The following is a 15,621-nucleotide window of genomic DNA, read 5'->3' as shown; positions in this document are numbered from 1 at the left end:
CACCGGCCCAGCCCTTGCAGAAACTCGCGGGCCAGCCCTCCCCACGGCTCCCCCTGAGAGCTGGGGTCCCTCCTTGCAGGGGTCCCGAAACAGCTGCGGTGCAGGAGGTGGCCCCGTCCCGGTGGGCTGTGCCCTCTGCAGAGGAGGTAACAGCGAAGGGCAGAGACCTTCCACCCCAGGGTCAGCACTGCCTCCGTGCCAAGCAGCTCCTCATCCTTCTCTCCATCACCCCCCGAACCCTCCCTGCTGCCAGCAGTACCCCTGTGCCTCGTTGCAGTGGCTGGACCCCGGGCTGCAAGTGCAGGGCTGATGGAACCCCAGTGTAGGGCTAGCCCTGGCACCACGGCAGCTGGGGTAGAGAGGGGGAGCTGCTCCCCCCAGTCTTGCCCACGCCCCTGGATGTGCATAAAGCCTGAATTGCCCAAAACATGCCCAAACCATCCTGTTGCTGCTTGAGTCACCCAATCGTCCCTGCCCTGCCTCCGTCACCAACTCCACACCCTCTCTCCAGACCCTGCAGCCAGCCCCACAAGCTGCTCCTGCTGCCCCCTGAGCACCCTGAGCCCCCTCCCCAGCACCACAGGTGCTCGGTGGGCCCTGTAAGAGCAGTGGGTACCACACAGGGCAAAGAGGTCTTTGTGGCCACTGGGGCAGGGGGGCTGTGCCACAGCCTCCTTGGCTACCACCCTGCAGGGCGAGGTGCTGCGGGGAGGATGCAGTACTTGGGCAAGATGTTTACGGTGTGTGGGAGTGTGTTGTCTGGAGAGGTGCCGGTATCCAGGCACGGGCTGGCTGCTGAGCCCACGGGCACGGGCCAGCGGGCACAAAGCCCTGGTGCCCGCCGTGGGTGCGGGCAGTCCTCGCAGCGGTGGTGCACCCAGGTGGAGGGGCATTCCCACTGGAATGGCAAACACCTGGGCAGGGCGTCCCCCCTGTGCCTGCTGCCTGGGCAGTGCCACGCTGGTGGTCCAGAAGGGCAGAGGAGCCTGGGCAGGGTCATCTGGAGCACCCACAGCTGCAGAGCCGAGAGAGGCACCAGCTGGCACAATACCCTGGACTCGTGGGGCGACGTCTGAACAGGGGCAGCCCCAGTGGGGCCAGTGAGAGGGCCAGGGGCTGCATCCTCCCTGGCAGGGGGGTGGCTGCAGTACCCAGAATCACAGAATAATGCCATCCCTGCTCCTGCAGGGATGGCAGCTGTGTCCCAGAAACCGGCACAAGTTTCTGACGCCTGCCCGGGCGTTGGCAGAGGTGTCGCTCACGGGAGGCGCTGAGAGCCTTAATCCATCGGCAAACAGGGATGAGCGCTGGGTGACACCACAGAGGGCTCGGCGCCTGCCCCACAGACCTTCCTGCTGCGTCTCGGCAGCTCCCCTGGGGCCCTGTGACCCACAATGGAAGTTCAGACAGCCCCGGGGCTGCAGCGGCACCAGGCACAGGCATGGTGACCAGTGACTGGACAGATGGGCACGGCCGATGGGGGCACAGCCTCCTTGCCGGGCTGCAGGGACAGGCGGGAGGGGATCTCGGGTCCCTGTCGGGGCAGCACAGCTGTGCCCACAGGAGCCAGTGCACTGAGCTGGGCCGTACTGGATTGTTCTGGGCCGAACTGGGCCATGCTGAGCCTGCCACACTCCCCCTGCCAGGTCAGGGCGGCTGTTGCTGCCCGCGGGGCGAGAAGGGGCTGTGGCGTTAATCAGCCGTAATGAGCAGCTGCAATTCGGGCAAATCCAACCAAAGCACACACAGCTTCATCAAAGCTCCTGGGCTGCTGACGAGGACGAGGAGCGACCAGCCTGGGCACCTCTCCCCTGCCTGCGGGAGCTCCTGTCCCAGAGCCTCGGTGACACCCCTGCCGTGCCGGCCAAGCTGCAGGACCACAGGGCCACTGGCTGTGGGGAAGGGGAGCCCAGAGGTGCTGGGATATGGTCACTCCGTGCTGGAGGAGTTGTCCTCCAGCAGAAACCCCACGTGGGTGGGTTGGTGGCCGGCCAAGGTGGGTGTCATGGGCACACTGGCAGAGTTGCCATGCCCGGCCGCTGGCAGGGGCTGCGGGGAGGGCGCTGGGTCCCAGCAGGAGCTTGGGCTGAGCTGGCAGAGCCAGTGAGGGGTCCCAGCAGCAGCCACTCCACCCACCACAAACTGCTGCCACTGGCCCCACGCGCAGGGACGTCCCACCCAGTGTCTCCAGTGCAGCCCCTGGCGCTCGCTGCCCAGCAGGCAGCACAAGCCCCCTGTGCCGTGTCCATCTGTCCCAGCCACTGTCAGTCCAGCCTCACGGACAGCCCAAGGGCAAGCAGCAGAGTGTACAGGCCCTGGCTCTGGGGGGCTCTGTGAGCTACCGGCGGCACCAGAGGAGCAGCAGTGGCAGCACACGGAGGCCAGGCCAGCTTGGCTGTGAGTAGCCACCCTCCCCATCACTCCGGGTGAGTGCTAGGGAAGGGCCGAGGCAGAGGAGGAGTGCAGCCACCACCCGGGCTGGGGTCAGACCTGAGCTCAGAGCAGAGAGGTGCCTGCTGGGCATCAGGAGCGGTGCCCACAGCCTCACACACAGGTGAGCTCAGGTGCTCACGCACATTCGCCGCGTGAATGGCTCCTCACACTCACACGCGTGTGCTTGGACACGTGCTGGCCCCAGCCCGGGATCAGAGCTGGTGTCGATGCCAACCCACGTGGCACCGAGACCTCCAGCCCTGCCAGCCTCCATTGCCAGCGTGCCATTGCCTCCAGCCCTGCCGATGTCCCAGCCTTGTGCCTGGATGGTGGCTTGGTGGGGCAGGATGGGGGCCTGGAGGGCTCCAGGCTCTTGTGCCCTCCCCAGCCGCACTGTGCCAAGGTGCTGGAAAAGGCTGGACTGGGTGCAAGTGGCAGGCAGGAGAGCCCGGTGCCTGCGGGTGGGAGATGGAGCAGCCTGGGACACAGCTGGGCTGAGGAAAAGCCAGGAGCAGAGTGGCATAAGCTGGGCTGTGCCTCCCAGGGCTGGCAGAGCTGCCCTGGCACCGGTTGTCTTCACAGCCCAGAGAGAGGAGAGGAGGGGTCTGGGGGGACTTGAGTGCTCTCCTCTTTGCCAGTCCTCAGCCCTGGGGCATGGCCACTCACCCCACGGTGCAGCCAGGCTCAGCTGGGTGGGAGGAAGTGAGGGGCTCCAGCCTGGTCCAGGGTGGCTGTGTGGGGTGGGTGGAATGGGACATCAGGGAGGCCACGTCCCCCTCCCAGGGTTCCCACAGCCAGGGTGAGTGCTGGGGTGGCTGGGCAACAGGGCAGCACCCGCCTCTGGCTCCCTGTGCTGGGGCCAGCCAGCTCTGGGACAGCTGCTCTGAGCCATGAGAGGGGCTGTGGGGCTCGGGGGGCTCACGGCTGGTGGTGCCACCTGGGGCTGATGGTCCCACCTGGAGCTGGTGGTGCCACCTGGGGCTGGTGGTGCCACCGGGGGCTGGTGGTCCTATCTGGGCCTGATGTTACCACTTGGGGCTGATGTTACCAACTGGGGCTGAATGGTCTCACGTGGGGCTGAATAGTCCCACCTGAGGCTGATGGTCCCATCTGGGGCTGGTGGTCCCACCTGGGGCTGATGGTCCCATCTGGGGCTGGTGGGCCCACCTGGGGCTGGTGGTCCCACCTGGGGCTGGTGGTCCCACCTGGGGCTGATGGTCGCACCTGGGGCTGAATGGTCGCACCTGGGGCTGAGCCTCGAGCCCCATTCCCCACTGCTGCCACCCGCTCACCTGCTGCCCTGGCAATGTGATCCCTCAAACTCAGCACGTGCCACGGACACCAACCATGCAGAGCCACGGAGGCTCTCCCAGGACATCCCCGCTCCCCACCTCATCTCCCTGAGGACGGTGAAGCTCCTCTGGGTGAGGTTCCCATGTGCCCATTCCTGTGCTCCGCGTGGGTGTGTCTGCCCATTGTATCACTGCCAGCCTCACTGGCAACTTAACAACTGCTTGTGTCTCCTGCCCAGGGGCTGCGCCGCAGTGAAAACACAAAAGAGTTTGGTGTGGGCCCAGCCACGCCGTGCCTGCTGCCTCTGCTTCCCAAGCCAGCGCCGTTGCCCGGGGCTCGGGATGCAGCTGACACAAGCCGCGGTGCCAGTGATGCCGGTGGTGCCAGGCACGTTGCCCCAGCTGGGAGTGGTGGGTGAGATTTCCATGGGTGCAGGAATGTGCAGCGCAACTCGCGCTGGCGGTTCCAGCCCCGGACGTGTTGGTAGATGTGCCACCGAGAGCTGTGGGCTCAGCCCTGCTCCTGGGGGGCTGCAGCAGGGCCGGGCAAAGGGTCCTGACCTGTGCCAGGGCACTCATTGGGCTTCTCCATGCACGGCCAGGGATGTGCACAGCACAGGCACAATTCCAGTCCTGGACACTTAGGCTCTGTGCTTATTCAGAGAAGAAATGGTGGACAGAGGGTTTTAGGGTGAGACAGTGCAAAAACAGAGCTGGAAGCCATGAGGACACGGCTGGGTGACCGAGAGGACTGGGACTGGGAGGGGACAGCCAGGCAGTGCTGGTGGGGGTTCAAAGAGAACAACCACAGCCCTCATGTGCAGGGTCTGGGACTCCCCCAAGGCGGGGAGGTGCCAGGCAAGGATCATGGTGCTGCAGTGCCCGAGGATGGTCCCTGTGCTCAAGGCGTCCCCCACCTCTTGAAGTGGGGACACAACCAGTGGCCCCAGACACCCCATCCCATCCTGACAGGCAGCTGGGCCCATCCCAGCTGGGACAGGACGTGCAGGTGGTGGATGCACAGCTGCCAGGACCGTGCTGGTCGGGGGCCATGCGGACATTGCTGGTGCCCTCAGGGCTGCAGGGTGACCAAAAAGCAGCCAGCAGCCAGGGACAGGGATCTGGCCTCTCGCCATGCTGCCCACGGTGGGCGCTGGTGCCGGGCACAGCAGGAATGCCAGCAATGCCTTCCTTGGAAAGGAGGGGATGCGGCGCGGTGCCTGCTGGCACCGCTGCAGCGCCTGGGGCTCGCCAGCCGTGGCTCCGGCGCCGGGCGGCTCTGCCGGTGGCACCGGCTGGGGCACACCCGGCCATGCCCAGCTGCCGTGTGCCACCGCGCTGTGGTGGTGTGACACCCCCTGCCCTGACAGCAGCGAGGGGATGGACAGACAGATGGACTGCAGCCACTCGTCCTGAGCACAGACAGACTGATGGACTGCAACCCCTTGTCCTGAATACACAGACTGACGGACTGCAGCGCCTTGTCCTGAGCACAGACGGACTGCAGCCCCTTTTCCTGAGCAGATGGACAGACTGACAGACTGCAGCTCCCCATCCTGACAGTGGGGTGAGCACACAAGTCAGACCAAGTGCAGCCTCCCGCCCCGAGCAGACAGACAGACAGACAGACCGACCGACCCCTGCTTCGGCAGAGGGGCAAGCGGGCAGATGGATGGCGCGGAGCCCATCCCCGGGCAGACAGACAGACAGACGGACGGACAGACGGGGTGCTCATAGAAAAAGGAACCTCACTACAGTTTATTGTGGCGGCGGGTGAGCTCGGCCGGGGTTACATTCAGCTCTACTGCTGTCCGGTTAGGGGGGTGGCACGGTGGCACGAGCATGCGTCAGCAGGGCGGGGGTCCCGCTGCCCGCCGGTGCCGCCGGCAGGACGGGAGTGCAGCGCCAGGGACCCCCGCCCGTGGCGGCCCCGGCCCCGCCGGGACAGGGGGCGGCCAGAGCCGGGGGCCCGTGCGCACGCACTGAAGGCCGAGGGGGTGAGGGTTAGCACCAGAAACGGGGCTCGGCATCCGGCCAGGGGTCCCGGTGCCCGGGTACCGAGCCCGGCCACCTCCCGCCGGGGCATGGGAGGCACGATGGGGAGCCCCGTCAGCAGCGCCGGGTGCCGGGGGTACCGCAGCCACCCTGAGCTGGCGGCACGGGAGAAGGGCAGGGCCCGGCGGGGGGGTGCCCGGCTGGTCCCACAGCCCCGGGCACTCGGAGCGGGGCACCGGGGCTCAGAACCACCCCCGCGCTGCCCGCTGGAGCCGTGGAGCGGGAGACCAGAGCGCGGGGGCTTGGTGAGTGTCGGGAGATACTTGCATATCCTCTGGAACGGGCCCCGGCGGGATCGGTGACTGGCGTACAGCTCAGCCCCGCTCGGGGGGCCGCAGCGCCGGGCCGGAGACCCGCGGGGGACGCGACCGCGGCTTCGCCGTCCTCCAGCCCCGTGGAGGAGGGTCCTGAGTGGGGCCGGCCGAGGGTGCTGGGCGCAGGGCGGGCGCGGGGGTCAGCGGCAGGGGCTGCAGCGCTCCGGAGGGGACCCTTCGGGCGGCTCTGCGAGGGCACGGAGGGGCTGGGGCACGGAGCTCTCCGGCGCCCGGCCCAGGGGGACAGCCCTACGCCACAGCACACACCAAGCCCGGCTCCCTCGTGTCCCCCAGCCCCACGGGGCGGCGCGGCGCTCACCTGGGGGTGCCACAGCCAGGCTCTCCTCAGCCGCGCTGAACTGCAGCTCGGCTCCGTCGGGCAGTCCCGAGCCCCGGGAGCGCGGACACCGGTCCCCGGAGCGCGTCCTCCGCAGCACCGACTGGGGAGGGTGAGGGTCAGTGCCCGCGGCGGGTGGGTTGGGGGGGGGTCGGGACTTCACTGGGGGCGCTCCGCGGCCCTTACCTTCCTGGCCAGGGGGCTGCTGGGGGCCGAGGCGCTGCTGTAGAGGCTGAGGCTGGAGTTGGAGCGGCTCGGGGACAGCACCTTGGAGGAGGCGGCCGACTGGTTCCCGGCACACCTGGCGGCGGCTCCGAAGACGTCGGAGGACAGGTACTTCTCGTTGATCTTCAGGTTGGTCCTTCCCTTCACTGGGGACAACGGAGGGGGCGACTGATGGGGTCCCAGCAGTGCGAGACCCTGGGGAGTGCACTAAGCTGTGCCCCCCATGGCCCCGCAGGCACTGTGCCAGGCACGGGAACCCCACCGCACGAGTGCCCGGTGTGGGACGCCCACACCCACCTCTGCAGGGGTCGTTCTTCACCAGGAACTCGTCCAGGGCGATCCAGCCCCCACCCACCCGCACCATGAGGGTGCTGCGCAGGATCCGCACCATCCGCAGCTGCTGGGACTCCCCGAACTGCAGCGAGAGGGACGCTGGGGCAGGGTGGGGGCTTTGCCAGGGCTGGGCATTGACAAGGGGTGCCAGAGCAGCCTGGGACAGCACCAGGGCAGGGACAGCAGCCAGGGCAGCACCCAGACTTGCCCCTCCCTGCGGCCCCTCCGGCCCCACTGGCACTGCCCTCCCGCAGGGGCCAGAGCTCCTCGGGGCAGGGGGTTTTGCCCCCTCCCTGCCCCGGCACACGGGCACTGCAGGTCCCCTGCATGGGGCGGGTGTCAGAGCAAGCCGGAGCTCCGGTTCGGCACTTACCCGGTACCTGTTGGCGCTGATCTGCTCCACCTGGAAGCGCTTGGCGCAGTTGCACTGGGCCACTTGCCTGTTCACCTGCGGGGGCACGCTCAGCTCAGCCCCGGGCGGGGTCCCCACCTGTCCAGCCGCCCCCCCACGCCGCTTCCCGGCCCCACACCTCGTCCTGGATCTGATCAGCGTCAGCGGAGCGGCGCAGCGGGTCCCGGTTGGGGTGCAGAGCACTGACGAACTCGTAGTAGTCGATGAAGCCATCGCCGTTCATGTCGAAGATGGTGGCCACGGCATTCATCTCCAGGATGTTGGTGGGGAACTCTGTTGGGGGACGGGGACCGTCAGCCCCCTCAGTGCCAGCCCCCTCAGCCTCCTCCAGCGCCCCCCGGCACCCACTGGAGGCAAGGACGCTCTCAATGAATTCCCGCTGGCTGATGCGCCCGTCCTGGTCCCTGTCGATGCCACGGAAAACGTCCAGGACGCGGGACTTCATCTGGCTGATCCACTGCATGTAGCGCTTCCTCCAGACACCGAAGTCAAAGTGCGCGAACTCCTCCAGCTTGGAGGGGCACAGACACGGGGATGAACACGGCAGTGGGACCCCCTCGTGCCCCCCGCACCAGCCCCGTTCACCACGCTGTGCCCACGTTCAGCCTCAGTTGCACAGCCTGGCTGCTCCCAGCCCTGGCCCTGCCAGGCTGCAAGTTGGTGGGGGGGGGGGGGTTCTCTGCCCAGGACCCCCGACTCTGTGGTGCACGGGGGCCCCTGGGCTCCGGCAGCCACTCTGGGATGTCAAGGTGAGCCCATGGGGTGTGCTGGGACCCCCAGCTGCAGGGACAGGCTCTGGGGCTGCTGACCCCATCTGCATCTGACCCGGCCAGGGGGGGCCCATGGGCAGAAGATGAGAGGAACTACTCAGGACCCCCAGGGCAGCGGGACCCCCGGGGTGCCACCCCTACCTCCCGCAGGCGCTGCAGGGCCGTCTCCAGACGGTACTGCCGGTCCAGGGCCAGCAGCCAGAGCTGCTGCCAGCGGTGCAGGAGCTGGGCCATGAGGGGCGTCTGGGGCTCCAGCCCCCCGAGCGGCACCGCCGCCGTGCCCTGCGCCTTCCCGCCGCTGCGGCGACCTGCGGAGAGGGGGGTGAGGGGGCGGCCGGGGCTCCGGGGCATGTGGTGGGGGCGATGATGGGGCTCCTTACGTGTGGCCAGTCGGCGGGTGGCCGGGGGGCCCAGATCCACCGCCAGCTTCCGCTTGCAGCTCTTGGTCACCTTCTCCACGTCAGGCTGCTTGCGGTTCAGCTCCTCCATGAACACCTGCAGAGGAGCGCTGGCGCTGAGCGCGGGCCGGCACAGCCCCCTGTGCTGCCCAGCCCATCGTGCTCCACAGCCCCCCCGTGCTCCCCAGGCCCCCCGTGCTCCACAGCCCCCCCCATGTTCCACAGCCCCTCCGTGCCCCACAAGCCCCCCCGTGCTCCACATCCCCTCCATGTTCCACAGCCCCCCGTGCTCCACAGTCCCCCATGTTCCACAGCCCCCCCATGTTCCACATCCCCTCCGTGCTCCACAGCCCCCCCGTGCTCCACATCCCCTCCATGTTCCACATCCCCTCCGTGCTCCACAGCCCCCCGTGCTCCACAGTCCCCCATGTTCCACAGCCCCCCCGTGCTCCACATCCCCTCCGTGCTCCACATCCCCTCCCTGTTTCACAGACCCCCGTGCTCCACATCCCCTCCATGTTCCACAGACACCCATGCTCCACAGCCCCCACGTGCTTCACATCCCCTCCGTGCTCCATACCCCCCCCCCACCCCGTGCTCCCCAGCCTCGGGGGCTGCAGACCCGCTGTCCCCTCCCAGGACAAGCCCCTCCCGAACCAGCAGCGTGTGCTGTGCACACGGTGGGCTCGGACAGCACCATTCGAAAGCGACCACCACCCACGAGCCCAGCGCTCCCCAAAGCCCCCCGGTCAGGCCAGCTGCTGGCCCAGGGCCGCACGGGGCGTGCGAGGGGGATGACGCGGTCCCCGGGCAGAGCCGCGCTTGGGGTCCCTCACCGCGTGCTGGGCGCTGAGCTCCTCCAGCGGCTCGGCCTCCTCCGGCAGCGGCTCCTGGTCCCGCAGCCCCAGCGCCTCCTCGGCCGCCGTGATCCACTCCAGCAGCTGCGCCGTCTCCTCCCTCTCGGCCGCCAGCGCGGCCGCCTGCGCCCGCAGCCGCTCGCCCTGCTGCTGCGCCCAGCTCAGCACCTGCGGGGCAGCCAGGGCCAGTGGGGCACGGGGGGCACTGGGATGCCGCCCCGCTGCGGATCCCGAGGTCTCCCGCCTGGAGCGGATGCCACAGGGCCATTGCTTTGGGAGGGGAACGAGTCAGCACCGGGAGCCGCGGCCAGCCCGGCCGTGGGACAGGCTCAGGGACCCCCACCGACTTCCAGTGGCAATGGGGTATTGTAAAGTGTACGTGAACTCAGTGGGAAGAAATGCTGATGTCGAACTTTAGTTTAGAAAGCTGAATGATTTCTTTATTATAACTATGCTATAATACATTAATATATTATATAAAAGAAGATACTAAAACTACATACTTACTTTTTCTTACTAAACCTAACTCAAAACTCGTGACTCTCTTCTCGAGAGTCTAAACGCAAGTAAATCTGATTAACCATCAAGCTCAAACAATCCTCACCAAAATCTAATCAAGCAATCACCCCAAGTAAACAATTCTCTAAACACATTCCACTTAAAAAAACAAGGAGCAGAAATAGAAATTGTTTTCTCTTTCTGTCCTCTATACTACTCTATAAAAAAAAAAAGTACTTACCACAATGGGGCAGGGACTGGGGAGTCCACAGCCCACCACGACTGTAGGGCAGGCACATGGACCCCCAGCCAGCATGTAGGGCAGGGACATGGGGCAGGGACACGGGGCAGCACCAGGCTCCTGCTGGGCAGCCAGGGCAGAGCTGGGGGTGCTGCCCCCATGTGCCGGGGGTCCCCAGGTCTGTGCTGCGTGGACATGCCGTCCGCTCTCCCATTTTGGGGTGAGCGGGGTGAAGGGGGGCAGCCCCAGGGCAGATCCAGGGCAGATCCAGAGCAGATCCTGCAGGTCTCTGCTCAATAAGGGCTTTGTGTGGGATCGGCTGAACTTGCCAGACCAGTCCCAGGAGCGCCAGGAGCCTCTTACCTGCAAATCCTGAGCAACCCAGGGAGGCTCTGGGCCACTGTGGGAGCATGGTCCCTAGGACACCGCTCAGGTTTCCCTGCCTCAGCTGCGTGGTGGCTGCCGTTGCACGGGAATGAGCCACCACCATCCAAGGGGGCTGTGGAGGCCCCAGGTGACCCCGTGAGGCCACAGGATGGGGGAGCAGGGGGTGACACTGGCAAGGCCAAGACCCTCTGGGGCCGAGCACCCCCAGATCCTGCAATGCTCTGGCTGGGGGTTGGGGGGGGCTGCACCTGGCAGTCCCTGGTGGTGGGAGAGGCGTGGGGCTGTGGGACAGGTATGGGGCCGTGCTTTCCCCAGGTGCGGGTGCCACTCTGCTCCCCCGGGCAGGGCTGGGAACGGGGCACCTGTCTCACCTCCTGGAAGCGGCTCTTGGCGACCGTGACCCAGGATTTGATGGTGATGATAGAGTCAGGGTGGCAGGTGGTGAGGATCTCCTCCCCCAGTGAGGTGATGCACTCCAGCTCCAGCTGCTGGCACTGCAAGGACTGCATCAGCTCCTGGGGGGACATGGACCACGGCACTGTCAGGTCTCAGCCCTCCAGACACCACCACACCCCCCTGCAGCACAGGGACTGGTGGATTGGGGCAGGGGTGCCCAAATCTCCCCACCTCAGGGCATTTGGGGCCCCCAAACCCGGCGTTCTTGGTGCGGTGGCACTCAACATCCCAAATCTCTCAGTGGTGGCACTCACCATCCCATGTCTGCCCACCACAGGCCAGCAGGGGCCGGTTGACCCCAGTGATGGAGGTCCTGGGGCAAAGCTGGAGCCAACCTGCGGTGGGGGCTGGTGGGGGCTGGCACCCACCTGCAGCTGGGCCTGGCACTCCTGCACGGCCGCCTCCTCCTCGGGGAACACTCCGTACTTGAGGGTCTTCTCCGACTCGGTCAGGCGCCCCAGGAAGGAGTGCACCAGGGTGTGGAACTCCTCCGCCTGCCACGACAGTGGGGACCTGTTCAACACCCACCCTGCAGCCCCAGCTCCCAGACCCTGAGCCCCTGGACCCTGAATCTCCTGGGCAGACCCTGAACCCTGCGCTGCTGGGTGGACAAGCCCCTGCTGCACCAGCCCCGCTCCAAACCCACAGTGGGATCGAGGGGAGACCCCGCACCCAGCTCTACTGAGACAGAGTGGAAATCTAACAAGGTAGAAATTCATGTGGATTTAGTTGAAATGTGCCGCTTTGAGCTTGCTAGCTTAAGTAAAACATGCTGTTTAGTCTGCTAACTTTGCAACACTAGTAAAACTGCCCCAGCTGAGGAGAAAGAATGCGAATTTCCAAGCTGAAGAGATAAGAGAGACTCCTCGAACCTTGAAACAGACAAGGCAAAGTGACCCAGGGGTTCTTTCTGTACTTTCTGACAAAAAACTGAGTAGAAGTGTAACTAGCTGTAAGTGTAACGCGAAATCAGCAGAATGAATATGCACAAACCTATTGTGAAATTCTATACATATGTAAATTAGCAAGGAGTAATAAAAAAATATCAGGAGTACTCAGGGTCACGCATGTCCTTTGAAGGGGAATGATCCCCCACATGCTGTAATAAACATACCGTCCCTACAAATCTTTATAGGAATTGTGGGGTTTTGATTTTTCATCCACGTTTCACTACACCGGGACACAATTTCCTCTGACCCTCCAGTACCTCCCAGTGCCACCCAGCCACCTGCCCCGGGCACTCTGCATGCACTCACACCTGTAACAGGCACCCAGTCTGGCACCTGGCCACGGCACCTTGCGACAGAACCTCACAGCCCCACGCAGCACCACACCCCGAGCCCAGGCACCCCACAGAGAACCCCAAAGGGCACAGCCCCCACACCGCCCAGGTAGCCCAGAAGACCTCCCCAAATGCATGGCCACCCACCAAGCCTGGACACCCCATGGAGCGCCCTGGAAGTGCAGCCACCCACCAGCTGAGCAGCCCACAGGGCACCCCCCAAAACACGGCCACCCACCACCTGAGCACCCCCCAAAGCACGGCCACCCACCACCTGAGTACCCCCCAAAACATGGCCACCCACCACCTGAGTACCCCCCAAAACATGGCCACCCACCACCCGAGCACCCCCCAAAGCACGGCCACCCACCACCTGAGTACCCCCCAAAACATGGCCACCCACCACCTGAGCACCCCCAAAACATGGCCACCCACCACCTGAGCACCCCCCAAAACATGGCCACCCACCACCTGAGCACCCCCAAAACATGGCCACCCACCACCTGAGCACCCCACAGAGCATCCCTCAAAACGTGGCCACCCACCACCCGAGCACCCCACACCCCCATGTCCATCTCAGCCTCCCCACACGGATGCTCTGGTTGCAGACCCCAACCCGGGGGTTCCCCGGCTGCAGACCCCAACCCGGGGGTTCCCCGGCTGCAGACCCCAACCCGGGGGTTCCCCGGCTGCCCCCCCAGCCCAGCCCAGCCCAGCCCAGCCCAGCCCTCACCTGCCGCAGCGCAGCTTCCAGCCGGGCCTGCTTGGACAGGGAGAGTTTGCAGACCAGGTCCCAGCGGGTGCTGAGCTCCTCCACCTGCCGCTGCAGCCACTGCGAGTCCACGCTGCTGCTGCCGCGCGTCAGGTCCCGCACCGAGCGCTTCAGCGTCTTGATGCAGCTGGCACGCTTGCCCAGCTCCTTCTGGAACACCTGGCAGGGAGGGTGGGAGGGTGGGACAGGTACCTCACAACTGGGCAGGGCTCCCCTGCACCCCAGACCCTCACAGCAATGGGCACAGGGCTCTCCTGCACCACCCCAAACCCGCACAGCAGTGGGCACAGGGTTCCTGTGGACCCCAAATCCTCACAGCAGTGGGCACAGGGTTCCTGTAAGCCCCAAACCCGCACAGCAGTGGGTACAGGTTTGCCCTGCACCCCAAACCCTCACAGCAGTGGGCACAGGTTTGCCCTGCACCCCAAACCCTCACAGCAGTGGGCACAGGGTTCCTGTGAGCCCCAAACCCTCACAGCAGTGGGCACAGGGTTCCTGTGAGCCCCAATCCCTCACAGCCGTGGGCACAGGGTTGCCCTGCACCCCAAACCCTCACAGCAGTGGGCACAGGGTTCCTGTGAGCCCCAAACCCTCACAGCAGTGGGCACAGGGTTCCTGTGAGCCCCAAACCCGCACAGCAGTGGGCACAGGGCTCTCCTGCACCCCAAACCCTCACAGCAGTGGGCACAGGGTTCCTGTGAGCCCCAATCCCTCACAGCCGTGGGCACAGGGTTGCCCTGCACCCCAAACCCTCACAGCAGTGGGCACAGGGTTCCTGTGAGCCCCAAACCCTCACAGCAGTGGGCACAGGGTTCCTGTGAGCCCCAAACCCGCACAGCAGTGGGCACAGGGCTCTCCTGCACCCCAAACCCTCACAGCAGTGGGCACAGGGTTCCTGTGAGCCCCAATCCCTCACAGCCGTGGGCACAGGGTTGCCCTGCACCCCAAACCCTCACAGCAGTGGGCACAGGGTTCCTGTGAGCCCCAAATCCTCACAGCAGTGGGCACAGGGTTGCCCTGCACCCCAAACCCTCACAGCAGTGGGCACAGGGTTCCTGTGAGCCCCAAACCCTCACAGCAGTGGGGACAGGGGTCCTGTGGACCCCAAACCCTCACAGCAGTGGGCACAGGGTTGCCCTGCGCCCCAAACCCTCACAGCAGTGGGCACAGGGGTCCTGTAAGCCCCAAACCCTCACAGCAGTGGGCACAGGGTTGCCCTGCACCCCAAACCCTCACAGCAGTGGGCACAGGGTTCCTGTGAGCCCCAAACCCTCACAGCAGTGGGCACAGGGTTGCCCTGCACCCCAAACCCTCACAGCAGTGGGTACAGGGGTCCTGTGGACCCCAAACCCTCACAGCAGTGGGCACAGGGTTCCTGTGAGCCCCAAACCCTCACAGCAGTGGGGACAGGGGTCCTGTGGACCCCAAACCCTCACAGCAGTGGGCACAGGGTTGCCCTGCACCCCAAACCCTCACAGCAGTGGGTACAGGGGTCCTGTGGACCCCAAACCCTCACAGCAGTGGGCACAGGTTTGCCCTGCACCCCAAACCCTCACAGCAGTGGGCACAGGGTTCCTGTGGACCCCAAACCCTCACAGCAGTGGGCACAAGGCTCCTGTGAGCCCCAAACCCTCACAGCAGTGGGCACAGGGTTCCTGTGCACCCCAAACCCTCACAGCAGTGGGCACAGGGTTCCTGTGGACCCCAAACCCTCACAGCAGTGGGCACAGGGTTCCTGTGAGCCCCAAACCCTCACAGCAGTGGGCACAGGGTTGCCCTGCACCCCAAACCCTCACAGCAGTGGGCACAGGGGTCCTGTGGACCCCAAACCCTCACAGCAGTGGGCACAGGGTTGCCCTGCACCCCAAACCCCCAGCTCTGGGGCACATGGGACCCCCAGCACCAGGGTGAGGGGCCCACACTGGGGTTGCCCCAGTGGGCAACGCCCCGTCCTATCCCAGAGGGAGGGTGGGCACCACCGTGGCTTCCCGGGGGCCCTGCAGGCCCCAGGCCACTCACCTTGTGCTTGTCCATGAGGTCCCCGACCAGGTCGCGGTCTCCTCCGACAGGCACGTCCTCGCTGAGCTGTGGCTCGGCGCGGTACAGCCAGTCCATGAGGGCCTGCAGCGCGTCCGTGAACTTGCCCGAGAAGAGCAGGCTCTCCTCCAGCTTGTGCTGCCTGCCAAGGGCACAGGAGATGCTGCAGCCGCCGGCTGAGGGCCACCTGATGGGGCCAGCCCACGGAGCCACCCAATGGGGTCACCCATGGAGCCACCTAATGGAGCAACCCAAAGGGGTCACCCAGAGGGGTCACCCCATGGAACCACCCAATGGGGCCACCCAACAGAGCAACCCAAAGGGGTCACCCATGGAGCCACCCCATGGGGCCACCTGATGGGGCCAGCGCATGGAGCCACCCCACGGGGTCACCCAATGGGGCCACCCCACGGGGTCACCCAAAGGGGTCACCCATGGAGCCACCCCATGGGGCCACCTGATGGGGCCACCCCATGGAGCCACCCAATGGGGCCACCCAATGGGGCCACCCAGTGGGGTCAC

At 65.8% G+C, this 15,621-nt stretch overlaps 1 protein-coding gene across 1 annotated transcript in view; it reads right to left on the bottom strand.

The window, feature by feature from the left end:
- Positions 1-5,453: 5,453 nt before the first annotated feature.
- The window catches only part of PLEC (plectin), a 93,136-nt gene continuing 82,968 nt past the window's right edge, over positions 5,454-15,621 (bottom strand). Inside the window, exons 62-75 of the mRNA XM_068177291.1 lie at positions 15,082-15,241; positions 13,024-13,221; positions 11,377-11,502; positions 10,924-11,067; positions 9,406-9,594; positions 8,552-8,666; positions 8,313-8,479; positions 7,750-7,912; positions 7,520-7,674; positions 7,363-7,437; positions 6,954-7,071; positions 6,618-6,802; positions 6,414-6,534; positions 5,454-6,281 (exon numbers count right to left, since the gene is read on the bottom strand). Of these exons, the coding sequence (XP_068033392.1) occupies positions 6,235-6,281; positions 6,414-6,534; positions 6,618-6,802; positions 6,954-7,071; positions 7,363-7,437; positions 7,520-7,674; positions 7,750-7,912; positions 8,313-8,479; positions 8,552-8,666; positions 9,406-9,594; positions 10,924-11,067; positions 11,377-11,502; positions 13,024-13,221; positions 15,082-15,241 (1,963 nt within the window). The 3' untranslated portion in view covers positions 5,454-6,234. The remainder of the gene's footprint in view (positions 6,282-6,413; positions 6,535-6,617; positions 6,803-6,953; positions 7,072-7,362; positions 7,438-7,519; positions 7,675-7,749; positions 7,913-8,312; positions 8,480-8,551; positions 8,667-9,405; positions 9,595-10,923; positions 11,068-11,376; positions 11,503-13,023; positions 13,222-15,081; positions 15,242-15,621) is intronic.

The sequence above is a fragment of the Anomalospiza imberbis genome, chromosome 1 (assembly GCF_031753505.1).
Source record: "Anomalospiza imberbis isolate Cuckoo-Finch-1a 21T00152 chromosome 1, ASM3175350v1, whole genome shotgun sequence".
NCBI lineage: Eukaryota > Metazoa > Chordata > Aves > Passeriformes > Viduidae > Anomalospiza > Anomalospiza imberbis.
Note: the sequence above shows the minus strand (reverse complement) of the source record. Positions and strands in the feature narration are given on the sequence as shown.